The sequence below is a fragment of the Camelina sativa genome, chromosome 12, assembly GCF_030686135.1.
Source record: "Camelina sativa cultivar CO46 ecotype springtype chromosome 12, ASM3068613v1".
NCBI classification, from domain to species: domain Eukaryota; kingdom Viridiplantae; phylum Streptophyta; class Magnoliopsida; order Brassicales; family Brassicaceae; genus Camelina; species Camelina sativa.
This window is the reverse complement of record NC_141891.1, coordinates 9,500,655-9,522,714: the sequence shown is the minus strand read 5'-3', so window position 1 is coordinate 9,522,714 and position 22,060 is coordinate 9,500,655. Positions and strand designations below refer to the sequence as shown.

Below are 22,060 nucleotides of genomic sequence, written 5' to 3'. Positions count from 1 at the left end.
AATAATCGAAAGCATTCAAATCAAAGACAAAAATACGAAGACTCATTAGCTGATTCACAATAAAAGACAAAATTGATATATTAAAGACGAGAAGACTCGAAGTAAAAGACAAAATACGATGACTCATTTGCTGCTTCACAATTATTATCTCTTTGACATTTTTTTTTCTCTATAACCAAAGTTTCCTCTGTTTTGAATAATCAAAAAAATGATTATCACTTCATTTTTTTCTTTTCTTTTTGCAACCAAAGTCTTCTCTCTTTTGGGAATAGTCAAACAATGGACTCTATACTCTACATAAAGAAACTAAAATCTAATTTTTAGAATTAATAATGATACCATAGGAAAAAAGAAATTAAAACTAAGCATATCCTAGGCAGTAGTAGATCCAAGTAGTTTTACAAAAAATGAAAGACTAGTTAGTTTGTATATTTTTTACTACACATACAAAGGTAAATATTTACTAGGTAGATCCATAACTGAGTTGAGTTGAGCGAAAACAAAGATTCTGCATAGCATGCATCATGCATGGCTTGGATGTTAATTTGTATTTTTTTTTTCTACACGTAAACGGTAAGTATTTACTAGGTAGTAATAGATCAAAGTAGTCTTAGAAAAAAAGAAGTAAATTGCATCTACTTTTAGTAGAAGAAAGTTCTCTTTAACATTGATTAAAATATTTATGAGATCCATTAAAGTCACCAAAATTCCAGTCTGTAAAAAACCTTTCAAAATTCATGTTGAAATAACTTGGCTTATTAGAGGATTTACTTAATTAAAATACAAGATTTTAATTTCATGATTTTAATTTCATGATTTTAATTTCATGATTTTAAATTATTAAAATCTATAAGGTTTTCTAATAATTTATTTTTAAACATCTCTTCCTCTATCCTAGAGACGGCGATGGCAATTCCTCTAGAGTTGTGAACCCGACAATGAGCTGGTGGATTACGGTTCTTTTTTCGGTTTCCATCTTTGTGTGGGTTGTTGATCTGAGTTTGATTCGGAGTGATATTTGGGATGAAGAAAGGAAATCTTCTCCACAAGGCAAACTTTGGTGGAGGAGGGATCGGTTCTTCGATTTTCAATCAAAGGAATTTTTGACGAGCGATGCTGTTCTTGGCTTGTCACAGTTCCTGGGTGATTGGGGTGGGATCCAATTATCCCTTTTCGGTTCCCTTTTGATCTGTGAAAGATTTGGTTCCATCATGATTGACATTAGGTATCTCTGTAGATCCCTAATTGGGGATTTTTTACGATCTGATGGTGAGAAACAGATTGAATTTTTGGGTACACACGGATTTGTGCGATGGGTTTTACGGGATTCACAAGATCTTCGATTAATGAGGCAGTCAACAAAAGTATCTGCATCGGATCGGTTTGGAGATGTGTATATATTTAGGGTCGGAACAGCGGCTCTCTATCATTCTCACAGTTGCTTTCAACCTTCTTCCTAGATTTTTTCTTTATCCTCTAGGTTATTAGTTTGGAAGGAGATTCTGCGGATCTCTGCGAGTGTAAGTTCTTCGGTAGTGATATGGACTTTGTCTGGTTGTTCTGGGTTTAGATTTTCTTTCCTTGAGATAGTTTGCTCACGAATTGTTAGTATCTTATTTGGGATTTGTTTGAGTAATTGGGAGAAGATCAAGCGATTTGGGATCCCACGGCAGTGGCGAGAATCAGCTGAGCTGATTCAACATCTTCATCTATGGGGTTTATGGGGATTATCTCATCTTGTCTTCACGAATGGAAAGCGGAAGGGTTGGTCTATACTTTTGATTCGCTTTGTAATGTGTGATGGGGTTAAAAGGTGTGCTTTTGGTCAGATTTGGTGCGTTTCGGTTTCATCTGCCTCAGATGCGGGTTTGATCTCAAAGCCCACTGTTTCTGATGCTGTGCGATATGCACCATTGGATGAGACTGTTGGTGAATCTGCGGAGTTTACAACTTTGACAGAGCCGGCTATACAGAGGGATCCAATAGTCGTGGCGAAACCCTATGAGGAGACCATTGATCAGTTGATGGAGGATGTAGAGATAGCGGATGTGGACATAGAGGTTGTTGACCCGCAACAACAGCATAATGATGGTAGGGATGATTTGGTGGAGGTGGAGAAGGCTAACAAGGAGAAGTCTCCTTTGGCTCTCAAAGGTGCAGCTTCTAAGAATTTGAATGTGTACCTGCGTACAACCCCAAGGAAACGTCCAGTCCCTAAAGCTAAAGATCTGGTGGGGGAGGGACCAAACCCGAAGAACCAGGAACATGAGAAGGGTTCCACTGGTGGAGCAAAGCCACCTAAATCAATAATGGATAAATGAAAATTTTAAGCTGGAATTGTCAAGGTCTTGGGAATAAAGCAACTATTGGGTATCTCAGGGATTTGTGGGGAAAACATAGACCTGATTTTTTATTTTTATCTGAAACTAGAAAGCCTTTTTCTGTTTTGGAACCTTTTGTTGGTCATTTTGGTTATTCAACCTTAAAAACGGTTGATCCTATTGGTTGTAGTGGCGGATTAGCCTTATTTTATAATAATAATAATGATGTTTCTGTTTTATTTGAATCTAATCTGTTAATTGATGTGGAACTTACTTATAAAGGACAAATTATTTACTTTACCTTTGTTTATGGTGATCCGGTCCCATCGAATCGTGATTTGGTATGGGAAAGATTGACACGCATTGGTCTTTCTAGGGACTCCCCTTGGTTTCTAGTTGGGGACTTTAATGAGTTAAAAGGAAACCATGAAAAACGTGGAGGGAAGCTTCGCCATGCATCTTCCTTTATGGGTTTCAATACAATGATTCGACATTGTGGATTATTAGAATTTCCTGCGGTTGGGGATAGTTTGTCTTGGCGGGGTTGGCGGGATAAGAAGCCAATTCGTTGTCGCCTCGACCGAGCTTTAGCCAATGAAAAATTCCACGACCTCTTCAAGGACTCCTTTATGGAATATTTACCGATGATAGCTTCAGATCATAAACCGGTCTTAGCTTCTCTGGATGATAAAGTTCGACGTGGGAGGAGCGTTTTTCGCTTTGACCGACGATGGATTGAAAAAGAGGGTTTCTTTCGAGCCGTTTCAGAGGGTTGGGGTTCTGGAGAGGCACGGGTAACTGGAAATTTAATGGACAAAATAATTAAGTGTCGCCAAGCCATCTCTCGCTGGCGGAAAGCGCAGGCCCCGTTTGGTCGGGAAACAATTGAAGAATTAAAGTCTCACCTAGCAACCGCTCAGGCTGATGACTCGGTATCTGTTGAGGTTATTTCGGAGATGACCTGGAAGCTGAGAGAAGCTTATCGGGATGAGGAGATCTACCGGTATCAGAAAAGTCGGAGTCGATGGATGCACTTTGGGGATCAAAATACTAGTTATTTTCATGCCCAAACGAAATTAAGACGAGCTAAAAATCGCATTGTCGGAATGTATGATGAAGCTGGACATTGGAACACGGAAGAGAAAAAGGTTCAGGATATAGCAGTCTCTTATTTTCAAGAGATTTTTACATCCACAGATCCTACAGAAATTGAGGACTCATTGGGTGAAATAAGCAAGTCTATCACTGGAGAAATTAATGAGACACTGTCGCAATCAGTTACAGAACAGGAAATTAAAGAGGCTTTGTTTATGATGCATCCTGATAAAGCTCCTGGACCGGATGGTATGACGGCCCTTTTTTATCAGCGTGCATGGGATACAGTTAAAGCTGATTTAAAGCTTTCGGTAGAATCTTTCTTTCATGGTGACAATTTTGATAAACTCCTAAATAGGACAAATATTTGTCTTATCCCAAAAGTGGACAAACCAACCCGGATGACTGAGTGGAGGCCAATTAGTTTATGCAATGTTGGTTACAAGATTATCTCGAAGATTCTGTGTCAGCGATTGCGTAAGTTTTTGCCGGCATTGATTTCTGAGACACAATCGGCGTTTGTGGAAGGAAGGCTAATTACGGATAATATTTTGATTGCTCAGGAGATGTTTCATGGCCTCCGCACTAACCCCTCTTGTAAAGAAAAGTTCATGGCCATTAAAACAGATATGAGCAAGGCCTATGATCGGGTAGAATGGTCTTTCGTTGAGCTTTTATTAAGGAAATTCGGTTTTTGTGACAAATGGATTTCGTGGATCATGTGGTGTGTGACCTCAGTTAAATATAGTGTTTTAATTAATGGCCAATCCCATGGATCCATAATTCCTACTAGAGGGCTTCGTCAGGGAGACCCTTTGTCGCCTTATCTTTTTATCCTTTGCACGGAGGTTCTTATTGCCAATCTTCAGAAGGCAGAAAGGTCTAAACTTATTACGGGTATTAGGGTCTCAACTGCTTCTCCGGCAATTTTGCACTTATTGTTTGCAGACGATAGTCTGTTTTTCTGTCGGGCCACGAAGGAGCAGTGTGAGGTTATTTTAGGGATCCTGAGACAGTATGAACGGATTTCTAGACAGCGAATTAACTTTCAGAAATCCTCTGTTCAATTTGGACACAAAGTAGATGCGGGTGTGCGTGAGGAATTGAAAGATATTTTGGGTATTACTACTTTGGGTGGTATGAGTTCATATTTGGGCATCCCGGAAAGTCTTGGGGGGTCGAAAACGAAAATATTCTCTTTTGTTCAGGATCGTTTGCAAAAACGGGCTGGTGTGGGTGGCCTGCTAGGCTGCTATCTCGAGGGGGGAAAGAGGTGATGATCAAATCGGTGGCAACCGCTGTTCCTACTTTTGTTATGTCTTGTTTTTGACTTCCGAAAACAGTTACTCGGAAACTTACTAGTGCGATTTCAAACTTCTGGTGGAGCTCTTCAGGGGAAACACGAGGTTTACATTGGATCGCTTGGGATAGACTGTGTGTTGATAAGATGGAGGGAGGGTTGGGTTTTCGGTGTCTGGATGATTTCAATACCGCATTGCTGGCAAAGCAACTTTGGCGGTTGATTTCTGTTCCAGACTCTTTATTTGCAAAGGTCTACAAAGGACGATATTATAGGCATTCCGATCCATTGGATCCAATTAAATCTTATTCCCCATTCTATGGCTGGCGGAGTATGATTTCTGCTCGCTCTCTGGTGAACAAAGGACTCATTAAATGGGTAGGATCTGGGGACTCCATTTTAGTATGGTCTGATCCATGGATTCCTGCTCAATCCCCGAGACCAGCGTTGCGTTCAGGATCGCCAGTCGATCCAACGCTTAGAGTTGAAACTTTCATTGACAGGAGCTCGCACTCCTGGAATTTGGCTTTGCTTTCGGCTTATTTTAAGTCGGAGGATGTTGCCCTTATTTCTGCTTTACCCCTTGGCAATCTGACCACACCGGATAGTTTGGGTTGGAACTTGACAAAAACCGGTGTATATACCGTTAAATCTGGATATCAAGCCTTGCAGAAAAAACTGGCAAATGACTCCTATGTCTCGGGTCCCAATATTATTCCTTTACAGGCATTTGTCTGGCAGATTCGGTGTCCACCAAAACTTAAACATTTTTTGTGGCAAGCAATTACAGGTTGCATGGCGACAACAGCTAATCTGCGGCGACGCGGACTGAGTTGTGATTTGGAATGTGCGATTTGTGGAGGGGCGGAGGAGACAGTCAATCATTGTAACGCCCCCGAACCGTCCTAGGACCACGAAGGCCATCGGACAACCACGGAACGCCACATGCAGAATTGCGCCGAGGTGGTCCGGCCGAGGGACGGAAGCTGCAGACTTCCCGACCGATCCTCCCTAGCACAATCCCACCCGCAACCGAGGTTACTTAGGCTTTTCAACCCTCGCGGCCTGGTGCGTTGTGTTAGCCCGGACAAGGCCGAGTATCATTTGCAACTTGCCATGTTTTCCTGAAAACCGTATATATATTACTTTAGTAAAATAATTCATCACAAACAAATTATTAAAGCAATATATATTTAGATAGTCGGAAAAATATATACATAACCATTTGTAAAATTATAGGGTTTTACAAGGAACACATGAAAACCCTATCCGGTACCCTAAAGTTTGCTCCGGCTCTAGACTCACTTAGGCTTCCCTGCAAAACCACAACAACGGAGACATGAGTAATCTAAGATTACTCAGTGAGTCTGGGTACCCCTTTATCCTAAACAGGATTCTATTTCCCCAACCCGACTACCCCGGCAAGCAAAGAAAACAAGCAAGTAATCAAAGCAACACAGCCGAAAGCGATAGCGGAAGCAAATAAAATTACCATCAAACAAGAGAGGTTAGATCAACGTGACTAGACTCAACGCTCTAACTCTCTATACGCAACATAGAACGACCAAAGCTCACTTTAGACTCTTCATCTATACACAACTCGCAAGGACAACTAGGATAAACAAGGAATACTTGAACTATCCTAAACTCCTTAAGGGAACAACCAAACAAGACATCTAGAATACGACAAGGAACGCTTGACATATCCTAGACTCTTTTCACCTCGCCACACGCAACATGCAAAGACGCCTAGCCATAAACAAGAGACACTTGATTACTCTAGACTCTCTACACCTAGGGCCCTTCGATAATTTGTTCCGTTCCATCTCCTTCTCCATGCCGAGACCACAAAGTTCTCCGGCATGATCCCACCTTTAGCTACATCGTCATGTAGCGGTCACGCTAGTAGCTAGCCAGCCGTGACAATGTCCTCGCGCGAGTGGTCGTCGGGAACTTACGCGCGACATACACTTTTGGAAACAGAAATATCGTCACACTTCTCTAGCTTAAGACTCAAGAAACGAATTCAAGAGACTAAGCTAAAATAAAACACATAACCCCAAATTCAAGCAATGATAAATCAAGCACGTTAGCATGAAATCAAGCAAGAATACAACATGCAATAATCAACAAGAAGCAAGAATATAAATCAAGCAACTTAAGATTATTTTACCGGCATGCAAACAATATAAGCCACTTGAGCGAAATTATGCTACAAGTCCTATTACACATGCAACCATTTAAGATTTACCCATTTAAATCTTAAGTCCAAATTAACATGCAGCCTAACCGATTTACTCATTTAAATCCTTAGGTTTATTTGTGCATGTTCTAACCTTGATTAAAATTATGCAAAACAATGCAAATTATTTAATCGTTTATCACGCATGCAACCGGATTTTAACAAGAAAATATTCAAGTTAAACCAACTCTTTTTAGCATGCCACTCTAACCAAGTTTTAAGTCCCAAATTTACTTAAAACGCAACCGTATTTAACATGCATGGGGATTCAAGTTAGATGTGTTCCTACACCTTTCACTGAAATGAATCCTACTCGGCATGCAATCAATTTCAACCAAAGCTACATGCATCCATCCAACATGCACTACCTCAGACTCACCTTTCGCGTATCGACGATGACTGCACAGACTCACGGCACCACACGATCAGACGGTCCTCGCTTGACAATCCTCCACTCCTTCAACCGTTCCCGTTCTCGACTTACTCAGTCCAACCGCGTCTCTCTCTCAACGGCCTCTTCGACAGAGACTCCCTTCTCTTCGACAGCTTGATATCAACACTAACACCGTGTTTTCTCGATGCTCACCAGCTAACAGCTCCGCTCCTTCGTCTATAAATACTTCGACGGCAACTCTTTCTTTTACTCGATGATCTCTCTCTCTCGATGATCTCTCTTGTTCCTCTCTTGTCTTTGAGAGAAAGCAAAGCTTTATGCGTTTGAGTGTTGAGAGAAATGTGAGAAACCTTTGGTAATGAGTCTCCATTCCTCTATTTATAATGCTCGAATCCTCTTCCTTTCCTTAGTGCAAATCGACATGTGTCTTCTCCTTTTCTTGTTTATGCGACAAGTGCTTCTCCTTCCAATCAAAGCTCGCCAATTAGCCTCCTAATCCTTCTTTATTAGTGCATACAACTCCTCCTTATTAGTGCATGTCTCCTCTTTTATTAGTGCATGTCTTCTAATCTCCACAAAATTTTATAAGGCAAATGTGTGACTTGGCTCCATGTTACCCACATTTTCTCCCTTGAATTACTTGGCCAAAATTGATGAAACTTGGCTCAATGTGGTTCTCTTCTTCTCTCTAAGTCTTCTTGGTAGAAATTAGTGAGACTTGGCCACCTTAACACCATTTCTTCCTTAATCACCTTGATTAAGCTTAATCTTCCACTAACTTCCTTAATCTTCTTGAATTTTTAATTCTCCCACTAACTCCTTTCTTAATGTCGCATGACTTGGCCTAATTTGCTCCACTTCTTTTCCTTGGTGTAAAATTGCATGACTTGGCCTCCTTAAACACCACTTCTTCCTTGGGAATTAATTTCCCATTAATCCCACTAAGCTTTTTTGAAAAAATTAATCTCCCACTTATCTTGATTCTTATTGGCCGAAATTTTGAGAAAATAATAATTTTTCCCAAAACACTCCATCCTTTGCCTAACACCTTCGATGTTTCCTTCCGGCATTCTTTGATGCATTCAGACCAGTTCTTTGATAGTTCGGTCAATGGCTATCGGTCCTCCCGTCCATTGGTTAGTCGTTAACGTTCCTCTTGATAAGTTTTCTCGGCAACCTTTTTCGACTCCTCGACTAATTTTTCTCGACTCCTCGATCATCCTTAGGGTCCTGGCCATACTCCCGGTCACTCCGTCTTGGTTTGGTCATTTTTCAACTCCTGACTTTTTCCTCAGACTTCTTCTGGTCGTTCTTCTTTGTTTTACATCTTCTTTCTTTTCAAGCCTTTTCTGGTCCATTCCCTTGATCTTTTATTTTGGGATTTTTACTCTTGGTGAGGGTCATTACATTCTCATCCCCTTATAAGAATTCGTCCCCGAATTCTCACTTCTCCTTCTCCTTCTGGTGCCGGTTATACTCCTGGCACAGATGTCGTTGCCTTATAATCACTATCTTGCTTATATCTCTGCCGAAATCGTCCTTCCTTTGGCCGTTTTGTCTCCAACATTGAACTCCACATTCATACCACCGTTTTAACTTAAAACACCCGGACCTTGCTTGCAGTTGCTTCTTGGAAAACTTCTGCATCTCCAGCATATACGTAGCTCCTCCTCATATTTATGGTCCTCCACACATTGAGACTCTTGCTTTGTTGTACCATTGCTTGGTCACCATAAACTTCCTTGAGTCAATGCTTCTCTTTCTTCAGCTTGTTCCGGACTCTTCTCCCTTCCTTCCGTTCATAGCTTAACTCATTTCTCCTTGATACACTTCAATGTAGAACTTGAATTGGCCTCATTACGATGCTCCTTCGATTCGCCTACCTCTTCATCCTTACACGCCTTAGGATTTTCTCTCCTATCATTTTTTTTTTTTTTTGGCTGGTTTTTGCCTCTTAAGCATATTAGGGCTTTGCCGTTGTTGTTCATTATTTTCTTGCACCCTCTTTGTCCTCCTCCTCTTGCACATTCTTGGTCATGTTTACTTTGACACTCTCTGCACGTTTGCCGCTGTCGATTGATTTGCACTATTCTTCTGGTTTCTTTGAGTTTGCCTCAACCTTCTTTATCATCCCTCTCTCTTTTTTTTTTTTTTTTTTTTTTTCACTCTTCCTTCTTTTAGTTAACAATCTGAACTGACTGTTCTATCTTAGTCGAACTCTCTTGTTCTTTCTTGAGCTTCTTGTCTGATCGCGCTTTGTGGTGACTTATGTGAATCTTCGTCGATCGCGTTAAATAATGCAAGGTAATTATGTAATATAATTATCTATGCAAACCTATAAAACTCAAGCACAATCACAGCAAGTAATAAAACATGCAAGGATTAGCAAGCAGTTAGATAGTACTTCGAGAAATACGGCTAGAGAACATAAGGTACTTTTACAAACCGATGGAAAAGCTACACGAGTTCTATACCAACCTAGCCGATATTTCTAAGGGTTCGGATCCTAGACAACACAACAAGGTTAGTTCTAGGTACACAACAAGAAAATTATCCAACCCTCACACTTACGCCCAAAAAGAAAACAACCTTCCCTTACCCCCCCAAGAGTTCTACGGGTTCCTGAGCCTAGTACATGCTCCGCAAAAGCATACGCACTCGCTAACTGGCTCATCAGGTGGCGGTTCAGCGGGAGACTCGGTTGAGGTAGAGGCAGCAGACGTCGAGGTTCTAGCTTGGTTCATCGGGTTCTCTTCCACTCGTTCAGCTTGCCTTAACGGATTCTCTCTCGTCTCTTCCCATCGACCGACTGGGCTTATTCTCTCTCGTACCATCCGATACGGACATTCATGGACATAGTGTCCTCTTCCACCACATACGGTACATACCATATCTTCCAGGTCCGGAAAGTGTTGCGGTCTTGTCCTCCAGCAATGGTTGTTCGGGTGCCCTGGTTCTCCGCACGCCTCACATCTCCTCCAATATCTCATTCGGTCTGGGTTTGGGCAACGATAAGCAAAGTGCCCTCGCAGTCCGCACCACTCACAATCTTGGTCCGTTGGGTCGCATATGCGTCTTAACGCCGGTCTCCAACAGTTCTTCGTCCAATGCCCGATGCCTTCGCACAGTTTGCAATAAGGCGTATTTCTCATGTGAACTTGATTCGGATAGACTACTCTCTTACGAGCAGTGGCTCTCACCCTCAGCCTGCCTCTCGGTTGAAAGGTCACTGGCCGCATCTCTTGTTGCTCCATTGCCTGAAATTCTTGGTACGTCATTCTCGGCTTCTTCAAATTCGAACTACTCTCACCAACTTCGAACCTTATCTGCTCTCGATTCTGCCTTCTTAACTCATACATCTTAGCGAGCTTCTCCAAATCCCGGTCCATTGGTTCCTCCTCTTCCTCCGGTAATACCATTTGTAATGGCACAGCTCGAATAGGGCTATCACGCCTCAGCGCTATCTGGTTCGACACTATAGGGTCTGGTACTACTTGGTCTTGATCTCCTTGATAGTTCGCAACTTGACTTGGTTCTCCTTGTCCTCTTACTACCCGTCTTGCACTACGTCTCAATCTCGCGTCCTCCATAAACTCCGTACTCGTATCAGCTTCTTGCTCTCGATCACTTGGTATCGGGTCCTGCTCGTCTCTTGTCTCCACCACAAAAGTTGGGATTCCTTCATCATCACTTGATACTAAGTCAATCACTTCCACAACTTTATCCCTTCTCGCCGTTGGTTCTCCAAACTCATAATCCTCCTTGATTCCCGGTACCTCAACTTCACCATCGTCTTCGTTCCCCCTCTCCGGTGAGCGCATCTCGTCCAACACCAATACAATTCTGCTACCCGTCTCTGCTTTCTCTTCCGCTGGTTGTTCACCACTCGGACCTCCGGCCTCGGGTACCACTCCTGTACCGCTTGCAGCTCCTTCTTCCTCCGGCACATACACGTCCGTCAAGAAATTTAGAATCTTATCAATCGCCTCCGGGTACTCCCTTATAAAGTTTTCGGGACTGACATCCTCGCCTTGGTCCTCCACAAGATCCAATAATAACTTTTGCAATCTGTCGGCTAGTTCCACCTCCGCCTCTCCATGATCTCCCACAAAGATAGTTTCAAACTTCCCTTGCGCGTCCATTCGTACTTGAAGTCGGCTTGGCTCGCCAATCTCCAATACTATTGTCTGGTCATCCTGATTAACTTCCAACTCCTCCGTTTCCTCCAAACACTCGGACGGATCGGTCTCGACAGACCAATTGGTGTCGTCGGCATCAAATACACCGTCCTCACTCTCATTACTTGAATCATATAGCCATTGGCCGCTTTCTGATTCCGTTGACAAGAACCCGTTATGATGTCCACAACCCTCATGTCTCGGCCCCTCATCTCCTGAACCATCCCCGCAACCTGAATCACCTGAATACATCTAAAAACCCACAAGAAACAAGGTCAGACGCTTAGTTCATTTTAAGGTTCAACCTAGACAAGCAAACCACCGGATAAAATTTCTATGTTCTTGCGACACATTACTCGATAAAACTTTGAAATGCACAAGTGCTTGCAGGTTCGAAAACACCGCTCTGATACCACCGTTGTAACGCCTCCGAACCGTCCTAGGACCACGAAGGCCATCGGACAGCCACGGAACGCCACATGCAGAATTGCGCCGAGGTGGTCCGGCCGAGGGACGGAAGCTGCAGACTTCCCGACCGATCCTCCCTAGCACAATCCCACCGGCAACCGAGGTTACTTAGGCTTTTCAACCCTCGCGGCCTGGTGCGTTGTGTTAGCCCGGACAAGGCCGAGTATCATTTGCAACTTGCCATGTTTTCCTGAAAACCGTATATATATTACTTTAGTAAAATAATTCATCACAAACAAATTATTAAAGCAATATATATTTAGATAGTCGGAAAAATATATACATAACCATTTGTAAAATTATAGGGTTTTACAAGGAACACATGAAAACCCTATCCGGTACCCTAAAGTTTGCTCCGGCTCTAGACTCACTTAGGCTTCCCTGCAAAACCACAACAACGGAGACATGAGTAATCTAAGATTACTCAGTGAGTCTTGGTACCCCTTTATCCTAAACAGGATTCTATTTCCCCAACCCGACTACCCCGGCAAGCAAAGAAAACAAGCAAGTAATCAAAGCAACACAGCCGAAAGCGATAGCGGAAGCAAATAAAATTACCATCAAACAAGAGAGGTTAGATCAACGTGACTCGACTCAACGCTCTAACTCTCTATACGCAACATAGAACGACTAAAGCTCACTTTAGACTCTTCATCTATACACAACTCGCAAGGAAAAATAGGATAAACAAGGAATACTTGAACTACCCTAAACTCCTTAAGCGAACAACCAAACAAGACATCTAGAATACGACAAGGAACGCTTGACATATCCCAGACTCTTTTCACCTCGCCACACGCAACATGCAAAGACGCCTAGCCATAAACAAGAGACACTTGATTACTCTAGACTCTCTACACCTAGGGCCCTTCGATAATCTGTTCCGTTCCATCTCCTTCTCCATGCCGAGACCACAAAGTTCTCCGGCATGATCCCACCTTTAGCTACATCGTCATGTAGCGGTCACGCTAGTAGCTAGCCAGCCGTGACAATGTCCTCGCGCGAGTGGTCGTCGGGAACTCACGCGCGACATACACTTTTGGAAACAGAAATATCGTCACACTTCTCTAGCTTAAGACTCAAGAAACGAATTCAAGAGACTAAGCTAAAATAAAACACATAACCCCAAATTCAAGCAATGATAAATCAAGCACGTTAGCATGAAATCAAGCAAGAATACAACATGCAATAATCAACAAGAAGCAAGAATATAAATCAAGCAACTTAAGATTATTTTACCGGCATGCAAACAATATAAGCCACTTGAGCGAAATTATGCTACAAGTCCTATTACACATGCAACCATTTAAGATTTACCCATTTAAATCTTAAGTCCAAATTAACATGCAGCCTAACCGATTTACTCATTTAAATCCTTAGGTTTATTTGTGCATGTTCTAACCTTGATTAAAATTATGCAAAACAATGCAAATTATTTAATCGTTTATCACGCATGCAACCGGATTTTAACAAGAAAATATTCAAGTTAAACCAACTCTTTTTAGCATGCCACTCTAACCAAGTTTTAAGTCCCAAATTTACTTAAAACGCAACCGTATTTAACATGCATGGGGATTCAAGTTAGATGTGTTCCTACACGTTTCACTGAAATGAATCCTACTCGGCATGCAATCAATTTCAACCAAAGCTACATGCATCCATCCAACATGCACTACCTCAGACTCACCTTTCGCGTATCGACGATGACTGCACAGACTCACGGCACCACACGATCAGACGGTCCTCGCTTGACAATCCTCCACTCCTTCAACCGTTCCCGTTCTCGACTTACTCAGTCCAACCGCGTCTCTCTCTCAACGGCCTCTTCGACAGAGACTCCCTTCTCTTCGACAGCTTGATATCAACACTAACACCGTGTTTTCTCGATGCTCACCAGCTAACAGCTCCGCTCCTTCGTCTATAAATACTTCGACGGCAACTCTTTCTTTTACTCGATGATCTCTCTCTCTCTTGATGATCTCTCTTGTTCCTCTCTTGTCTTTGAGAGAAAGCAAAGCTTTATGCGTTTGAGTGTTGAGAGAAATGTGAGAAACCTTTGGTAATGAGTCTCCATTCCTCTATTTATAATGCTCGAATCCTCTTCCTTTCCTTAGTGCAAATCGACATGTGTCTTCTCCTTTTCTTGTTTATGCGACAAGTGCTTCTCCTTCCAATCAAAGCTCGCAATTAGCCTCCTAATCCTTCTTTATTAGTGCATACAACTCCTCCTTATTAGTGCATGTCTCCTCTTTTATTAGTGCATGTCTTCTAATCTCCACAAAATTTTATAAGGCAAATGTGTGACTTGGCTCCATGTTACCCACATTTTCTCCCTTGAATTACTTGGCCAAAATTGATGAAACATGGCTCAATGTGGTTCTCTTCTTCTCTCTAAGTCTTCTTGGTAGAAATTAGTGAGACTTGGCCACCTTAACACCACTTCTTCCTTAATCACCTTGATTAAGCTTAATCTTCCACTAACTTCCTTAATCTTCTTGAATTTTTAATTCTCCCACTAACTCCTTTCTTAATGTCGCATGACTTGGCCTAATTTGCTCCACTTCTTTTCCTTGGTGTAAAATTGCATGACTTGGCCTCCTTAAACACCACTTCTTCCTTGGGAATTAATTTCCCATTAATCCCACTAAGCTTTCTTGAAAAAATTAATCTCCCACTTATCTTGATTCTTATTGGCCGAAATTTTGAGAAAATAATAATTTTTCCCAAAACACTCCATCCTTTGCCTAACACCTTCGATGTTTCCTTCCGGCATTCTTTGATGCATTCAGACCAGTTCTTTGATAGTTCGGTCAATGGCTATCGGTCCTCCCGTCCATTGGTTAGTCGTTAACGTTCCTCTTGATAAGTTTTCTCGGCAACCTTTTTCGACTCCTCGACTAATTTTTCTCAACTCCTCGATCATCCTTAGGGTCCTGGCCATACTCCCGGTCACTCCGTCTTGGTTTGGTCATTTTTCAACTCCTGACTTTTTCCTCGGACTTCTTCTGGTCGTTCTTCTTTGTTTTACATCTTCTTTCTTTTCAAGCCTTTTCTGGTCCATTCCCTTGATCTTTTATTTTGGGATTTTTACTCTTGGTAAGGGTCATTACAATCATGCCCTTTTCTTATGCCCTCCGGCTAGACAGGTTTGGGGATTATCCCAATTCCCAACATCTTCGGGTGTTTTTCCTTCTGATTCGGTTTTTTGCTAATATGGATTCACTATTTTGGAGATTTAAGGATATTCTTTCGATGGAGGTATTTCCGTGGATTCTATGGTATATATGGAAGACCAGAAATGATAAATTATTTAGCAATTTGGACTCAAATCCGCTAGCGATTTTACGGATAGCGGAAGAGGAAGCAAAGCTTTGGTCTTTAGCCCAAGAGGAACCTTTCGGATCCTTACCTCAGGGTGTGCCTCGACCTTCCTCTATGTCTACGGTTCATACTAGAGATGCAATTATCGGATATGGAACTAGCTACCGATGTTTTGTGGATGGATCCTGGAAGGCGACTGACCAGTTTACAGGTAGAGGATGGCAATGCATTTCTCCCGAGGGAGAATCTCCCACTATGGGTGCATCTAATTCTCGCCGTAGCTTGTCACCCCTCCATGCAGAAGTGGAAGCCCTCATATGGGCAATGCGATGTATGATTGGTGCGGACAATGAGAAAGTTGTTTTTCTCACAGATTGTTCTGATTTGGTGAAGATGGTGGCTTCGCCTTCCGAGTGGCCTGCTTTCAAGACATATCTGGACGCTATTGAAGACGACAAGAATGAATTCTTATCTTTCTCTGTAGTTCAAATTCCCAGATCACAGAATGGTAGTGCGGACAAACTGGCGCGTCGTGCTAGAGTGGAGTTGCATCCAATTAATTTTGTGAACAATTTTCCTGCTAATTGGCTCGTTTGAGTCAATCTTATATTCTGCTGGCAAAAAAAAAAAGTAGAATTGTTGTCAAAAAAAAAAATATTTTAAGTAGAATTTGAGAAGATTTTTACGTTATATCATAATAACTTTCTTAAATTCATCCAAAATATATAGTTGAATACACATGCAGTATATCCAAACCAAGCCGATAAGATATAATATTTTTTGTGTATATTTTGATTATAAGTAAGTTTTTTTTCCTATATATTTAGTCATGCAAGCTATATAAGTTATTTGTAAATAATCAACTAGAGAAATCCAAACTAAAAATACTAACAAATTAATATGTTAAAATAATAAAGATGGCGACTAAGGACGATTCTAGGGTTTCGAGTGGTGAGCAAGATGCGACTATGGAGGATATCGGCGAGAAAGACCGCCCACCAGGAGATCCGCCGGATACCCCGGGGACCTGGGTCCAGAAAGTGGTGGGGACGAATGCTGGTGGGAGATTGGTACCAGAGGTGGTGGTAGATGCGGCGTTTGTGGCGGAGAGGGTGTCGTTAGCCTTCCCTGATGGTGAGGATGGTGAACCAGTGGTTACTATAGGGAAGGAGGTGTTGGATGCTATGAATGGTTTGTGGCGGAATTGTATGATTGTCAAGGTTCTTGGTCGGACTGTCCCGATCTCGGTCCTCGGCCGACGATTGCGAGAATTATGGAAGCCGTCTGGTTCGATGAATATTGTGGATCTGCCTCGACATTTCTATATGGTGCGGTTTGGTAATGAGGAAGAATATTTGGCAGCTTTGACTGGCGGACCTTGGAGAGTCTTTGGGAGCTACCTTCTAGTGCAAGCTTGGTCGCCGGAGTTTGATCCATTGAAGGATGAGATTGCTACGACACCGGTGTGGGTGAGGTTGGCAAACCTACCATTCAACTTTTACCATAATGAGATCCTTATGCGGATTGCTGAGGGTCTGGGAAATTCCATTAGGGTTGATCGGACTACCTTAAACGTGGAGAGAGCAAGATTCGCTAGAGTTTGTGTGGAAGTGGACTTGAAACGACCACTAAAAGGCTCGATCATGGTGAATGGGGAACGGTATTTCGTGGCTTATGAGGGGTTATCGGAGATATGTGCAGGATGTGGTTTGTACGGACATCTAATTCATTCGTGTCCAAGTCGAGTCCAGGAACGGGAAGTGACTCCATTGCCGATAGTTACGGCAGGTCGAGAAACAGAAAAGGTACCGACTCAGACGGGCGATGGATTTACTGAGGTTAGGAACCGGGGAAAGCAGTCAGAACCGTCGCGGCGAAGCGCCCTGGCGGCAGTGGTGGGGGCAACCATGAATCAAGGAAACGTTCCCCGTGAATCTCGGAGAGAGCATAATCCCGCAAATATCGCACTCTCGAACAGTTTTGGTAGGTTGGCTGTGGATTTGGCAATCCCGACAGATAAGGAAAGAAGAATTATCTATGGAGCGAATAAGGAAAACGTGGATCTTTCGAATAAGAATCAGGAGGGAAAGATTGGTTTTCAAACGAAGAAGGTGGTTTTTGGGGCGAGTCTAGAGAATGGGGCTACTGGGCCTCGAGAAGGGCCTTTAGGACAATTGGAAACCCAACGGAAAGGGCAGTTGAAGAATATAACGCGGCCCAAATTCGGAAAGGGCACTCGGCCCGTTAAGGGATTAGTGTTTGGTCCGGCAAAAGGGGATACAGAGTATTCGGTGAATGGGAAGCGACCCCGAGTTGAAAAGGAGAGTTTAGTGGGTTCCGGTGGTGGTCTCGATCGTCTTCTGGCCAGTAGTTCAGAGTCGAACCGGGAGAATGAGTTGGGGGATAGTTCTACGAATTCGGGGAGAAATGGGGATCGCACGATGGTGGATCCTGGCTGTACGGCAATGGTGTTGCGGACCGACCCGCCGGCAACGGTGGTGCATGGTGAGGTGCAATAACGAGTTGCCCCGGTGGTTCTTTTCTTATTGGAAGTAATAATCATGAATTGTATTTTCTGGAACTGCCGGGGGGCGAATAAACCCAATTTTAGAAGGTCGATCCGTTATCTGTTGAAGAAATTCAGCACGGATATTCTTGCTTTATTCGAAACTCACGCGGGGGGTGAGAGAGCGAGTCGTATTTGCAGAGGATTAGGATTTGATCACTCCTATCGGGTCGATGCTGAAGGTCAAAGAGGCGGGTTGTGGCTTTTGTGGCGGTCGACGGTGGGTAATGTTGTGATTGTGGAGGCGTCGGATCAGTTTATTTATGCGAAAGTGGAGAATGGAGTGGATGTGTTGAATCTCATCATCATTTATGCGGCACCTACAGTTACTAGGAGGAGTGGTTTATGGGAGAAGCTTCATCAAGTTATACAAGGTGTTGAGGGTCCTTTGGTAGTGGGTGGGGACTTTAACACTATTATCCGGATTGACGAAAGGACTGGTGGGAATGGGAGGCTTTCCGCTGATTCTTTGGCGTTTGGAGACTGGATCAATGAGGAATCCTTGATTGATATGGGTTTTACTGGCAACAACTTTACTTGGAGGAGAGGTCGGGAGCAGAGGTTCTTTGTTGCCAAGCGCTTAGATCGTGTATTGTGTTGTGCGCAGGCTCGGTTAAAGTGGCCGGAGGCAGTGGTGACCCACTTATCGTTTCTAGCATCTGATCATACGCCTCTGCGTCTTCAGTTAAGCCCTGAAGTAAGTCGGGATCCTCGTCGACGTCCTTTCAGGTTTGAGGCTGCCTGGTTAGCGCATGCGGGGTTTAAGGAGTTGTTAGTGTCATCTTGGAGGAGAGACATGACAACTCCGGAGGCTTTAAATGCTTTGCGGGTTGCTTTGAGGAAATGGAATAAAGAAATCTTTGGGGATGTGAACAGGAGGAAAGAGGAATTGTTGGTTGAGATTCAGCGTGTGCAAGATGAGTTAGATCACCATCAATCTGATGGGTTGCTTCAGCGAGAGGATGCCCTGCTGAAGGATCTAGACCACGTACTAGAAAATGAGGAGACTATCTGGTTTCAAAAGTCTCGGGAGAAGTGGATCACTAAGGGAGATAGGAACACTCAATATTTCCACATGTCTACGGTGATCAGGAGGCGGAGGAATCGCATTGATAGTTTGAAGGGTGATGATGGTAGATGGATATCGGATCAGCAGGAATTAGAGGGTCTGGCTATGAGCTATTATCAGAGACTCTACTCTATGCAAGACCTTGAGGTGGTGGTTGAAAGACTACCGCGAGAAGGGTTCCAAAGATTAACAGCAGGGGAACAACGTGAACTTTGTAAACCGGTAGTCTTGCAGGAAGTTGTAGCTGCTTTAAAGAGTATGGGACAATTCAAAGCACCGGGTCCAGACGGCTTTCAGCCAGGATTCTATCAGCAGTGTTGGGAGGTGGTTAGCGACTCAGTGACACAGTTTGTGCTAAGTTTCTTTGAATCAGGGGAGCTCCCACCATGAATGAATGATGCGCAACTGGTATTGATTCCGAAGGTGGAGAAGCCAGAGAGAATTACACAATTTAGACCAATCAGTTTGTGTAATGTTTTGTTTAAGATTATTACCAAAGTGATGGTGTTGCGATTGAAAGGGTTAATGACTAAGCTGATCGGTCCTGCCCAAGCAAGTTTTATACCTGGGAGATTGAGTATTGACAATATAGTAGTGGTGCAGGAGGCAGTACACTCTATGAAGCGGAAGAAAGGGCGAAATGGGTGGATGTTGCTTAAGTTGGATTTGGAGAAAGCTTATGACCGCATCCGTTGGGACTTTCTCGAAGACACTCTTAGAGCTGCCGGTTTGTCGGATGAGTGGGTTCGATGGATTCTACAGTGTGTGACGGGTCCTACAATGCATGTTCTTTGGAATGGGGAAAAAACAGAGGGTTTTAAAGCGTCGAGAGGGTTGAGGCAGGGGGATCCCTTATCCCCGTATCTATTTGTGTTATGTCTTGAGCGGTTGTGTCACCAAATAGATAGAGCGACGGCTACAAAGGAGTGGAAACCCATTCGGCTCTCGCAAGGTGGCCCTCTCTTGTCGCATGTGTGCTTCGCGGATGATCTGATCTTGTTTGCGGAAGCTTCAATCGCACAAATCAGTGTGATACGTCGTGTTTTGGAGAAGTTCTGTCTTGCTTCAGGGCAGAAGGTCAGTCTTGAGAAGTCTAAAATCTTCTTCTCTGCGAATGTATCCCGCGAGATGAGTAGAAACATCAGTGCTGCGAGTGGGATCAGCTCAACCACAGACTTAGGCAAGTATTTGGGAATGCCTATTTTGCAGAAGAGGATGAACAAGGATACGTTTAATGAGGTTTTGGCTCGGGTCTCCGCTAAGCTGGCTGGGTGGAAAAGCCAGTGTCTAAGTTTTGCTGGCAGAATGACACTTACGAAAGCAGTACTAATGTCTATTCCAATTCACACAATGAGTGTTATTGCCTTGCCTAAGTCGTTATTAAATGAGTTGGAGAAAGTTTCTCGATCGTTTCTTTGGGGAAGCACACGGGAGAAGAAGAAACAACATCTGCTTGCCTGGGATCGTGTCTGTGCACCAAAGTCTGAGGGTGGTCTTGCTATACGACGGTCACGGGAGATGAATCTCGCGCTGTTGGCAAAGGTGGGTTGGCGTTTGATGCATGACACGGAGAGTCTATGGGCCCGAGTGTTGAGGAGCAAGTACAAAGTTGGAGGGTTTAGCCATTTGAACTGGTTGATCCCGAAGAGTACATGGTCTTCAACTTGGAGGAGTGTGGGACTAAGCCTGCGGGAGGTTGTCCTGTTGGGACAGAGTTGGGTGGTTGGTGATGGGCGAGAAGTTCGATTTTGGAGGGATAGGTGGCTCCTTCAAAAGCCGCTAATGGAATATTTAGTGTCCGCGCTTCCGGCAGAACGAAGTGATGAGTGTGTTCAGGATTTGTGGATTTATGGTGGCGGTTGGCGCCTAGATCGAATTGCTCCCTTTGTTTCGGAAGACGTGTGCCTAAAACTGTGCTCTGTGGTTCTTGATGGTGTTACCGGGGCTCGGGATAGAATCTCGTGGGGAGAGACGACTGATGGGGAGTTTACTGTTACATCAGCCTATAACATGCTCGTCCGTTCTGAGTATGAGGGGGTTAACATGGGTTCATTCTGGTCGCGGGTGTGGAGTGTTGTGGTTCCGCAGAGGATCAGAACTTTTTTGTGGTTAGTGGGTAATCAGGCTGTTATGACTAACGCAGAACGCTTTAGGCGCCATCTTTGTGATTCAGCAATTTGTGTGGTGTGCAAAGGAGGAATGGAGGATATTATACATATCTTGAGGGATTGCCCGGCAATGGAGGGGGTCTGGCGTAGGTTGGTGCCTGCGAGGAATCATGCAAGGTTCTTTACGCAGTCACTGCTTGAGTGGTTATATGCGAACTTATATGGGGAGTCTCGGGTTTTTGGTCTGCCATGGTCGACATTATTTGGAGTAGCAGTCTGGTGGGGGTGGAAATGGAGATGTGGTAATGTGTTTGGTACAAATGGTAGGTGTCGAGATAGGGTTCAATTTCTTAAGAACTTAGCTAAGGAGGTTGATGAGGCTAATTCGTCTTTAAGGAACCAGAGAGTTGGTACTGATCGAGTGGAACGTATGGTTGCCTGGGTTGCTCCACGGGGTGGTTGGTTGAAATTTAACACAGACGGTGCATCACGGGGAAACCCGGGACTGGCCACGGCTGGAGGAGTTTTGCGGGATGAGAATGGTAGGTGGATTTGTGGTTTTGCTTTGAACATTGGGATATGTTCAGCCACCTTAGCGGAGTTGTGGGGCGTGTATTATGGTTTGTGGATTGCCTGGTCAAGGCGGATCAGACGGCTGGAGTTGGAAGTGGATTCTAAAGTGGTGGTGGATTTTCTTGAAACAGGGATTAGCGAGGCTCATCCCCTGTCGTTCCTGGTACGTTTGTGCCATGGCTTGCTCTCACGGGACTGGTCTGTCCGCGTTGTTCACACGTATAGGGAGGCTAATCGTCTTGCTGACGGATTAGCAAACTATGCCTTTTCTTTGCAGTTGGGTTTTCATTCGTTTGATTCTGTACCGAGTGGTGTTGATTCAATTCTTTCGGACGATGTCCGGGGGGTTGCAACTCCTCGTCGAATTTGTATTTGAAGTTTAAAGTTGAATAAATAAAGGGGCATTGCCCCTCTCCCTTACCAAA

At 43.7% G+C, this 22,060-nt stretch overlaps 2 protein-coding genes across 2 annotated transcripts; both read left to right on the top strand.

Moving 5' to 3' along the window:
* The first annotated feature begins 15,433 nt into the window (after window positions 1–15,433).
* LOC147930329 (uncharacterized) lies at window positions 15,434–15,916 on the top strand. Its single transcript, XM_087476816.1, has one exon. It carries the CDS (start codon window positions 15,434–15,436, stop codon window positions 15,914–15,916), a length of 483 nt encoding a protein of 160 aa, XP_087332942.1.
* Window positions 15,917–16,257: 341 nt separating this feature from the next.
* On the top strand, window positions 16,258–17,838 carry LOC147930328 (uncharacterized). Its single transcript, XM_087476815.1, has one exon. It carries the CDS (start codon window positions 16,288–16,290, stop codon window positions 17,836–17,838), a length of 1,551 nt encoding a protein of 516 aa, XP_087332941.1. The 5' UTR covers window positions 16,258–16,287.
* Window positions 17,839–22,060: the final 4,222 nt, after the last annotated feature.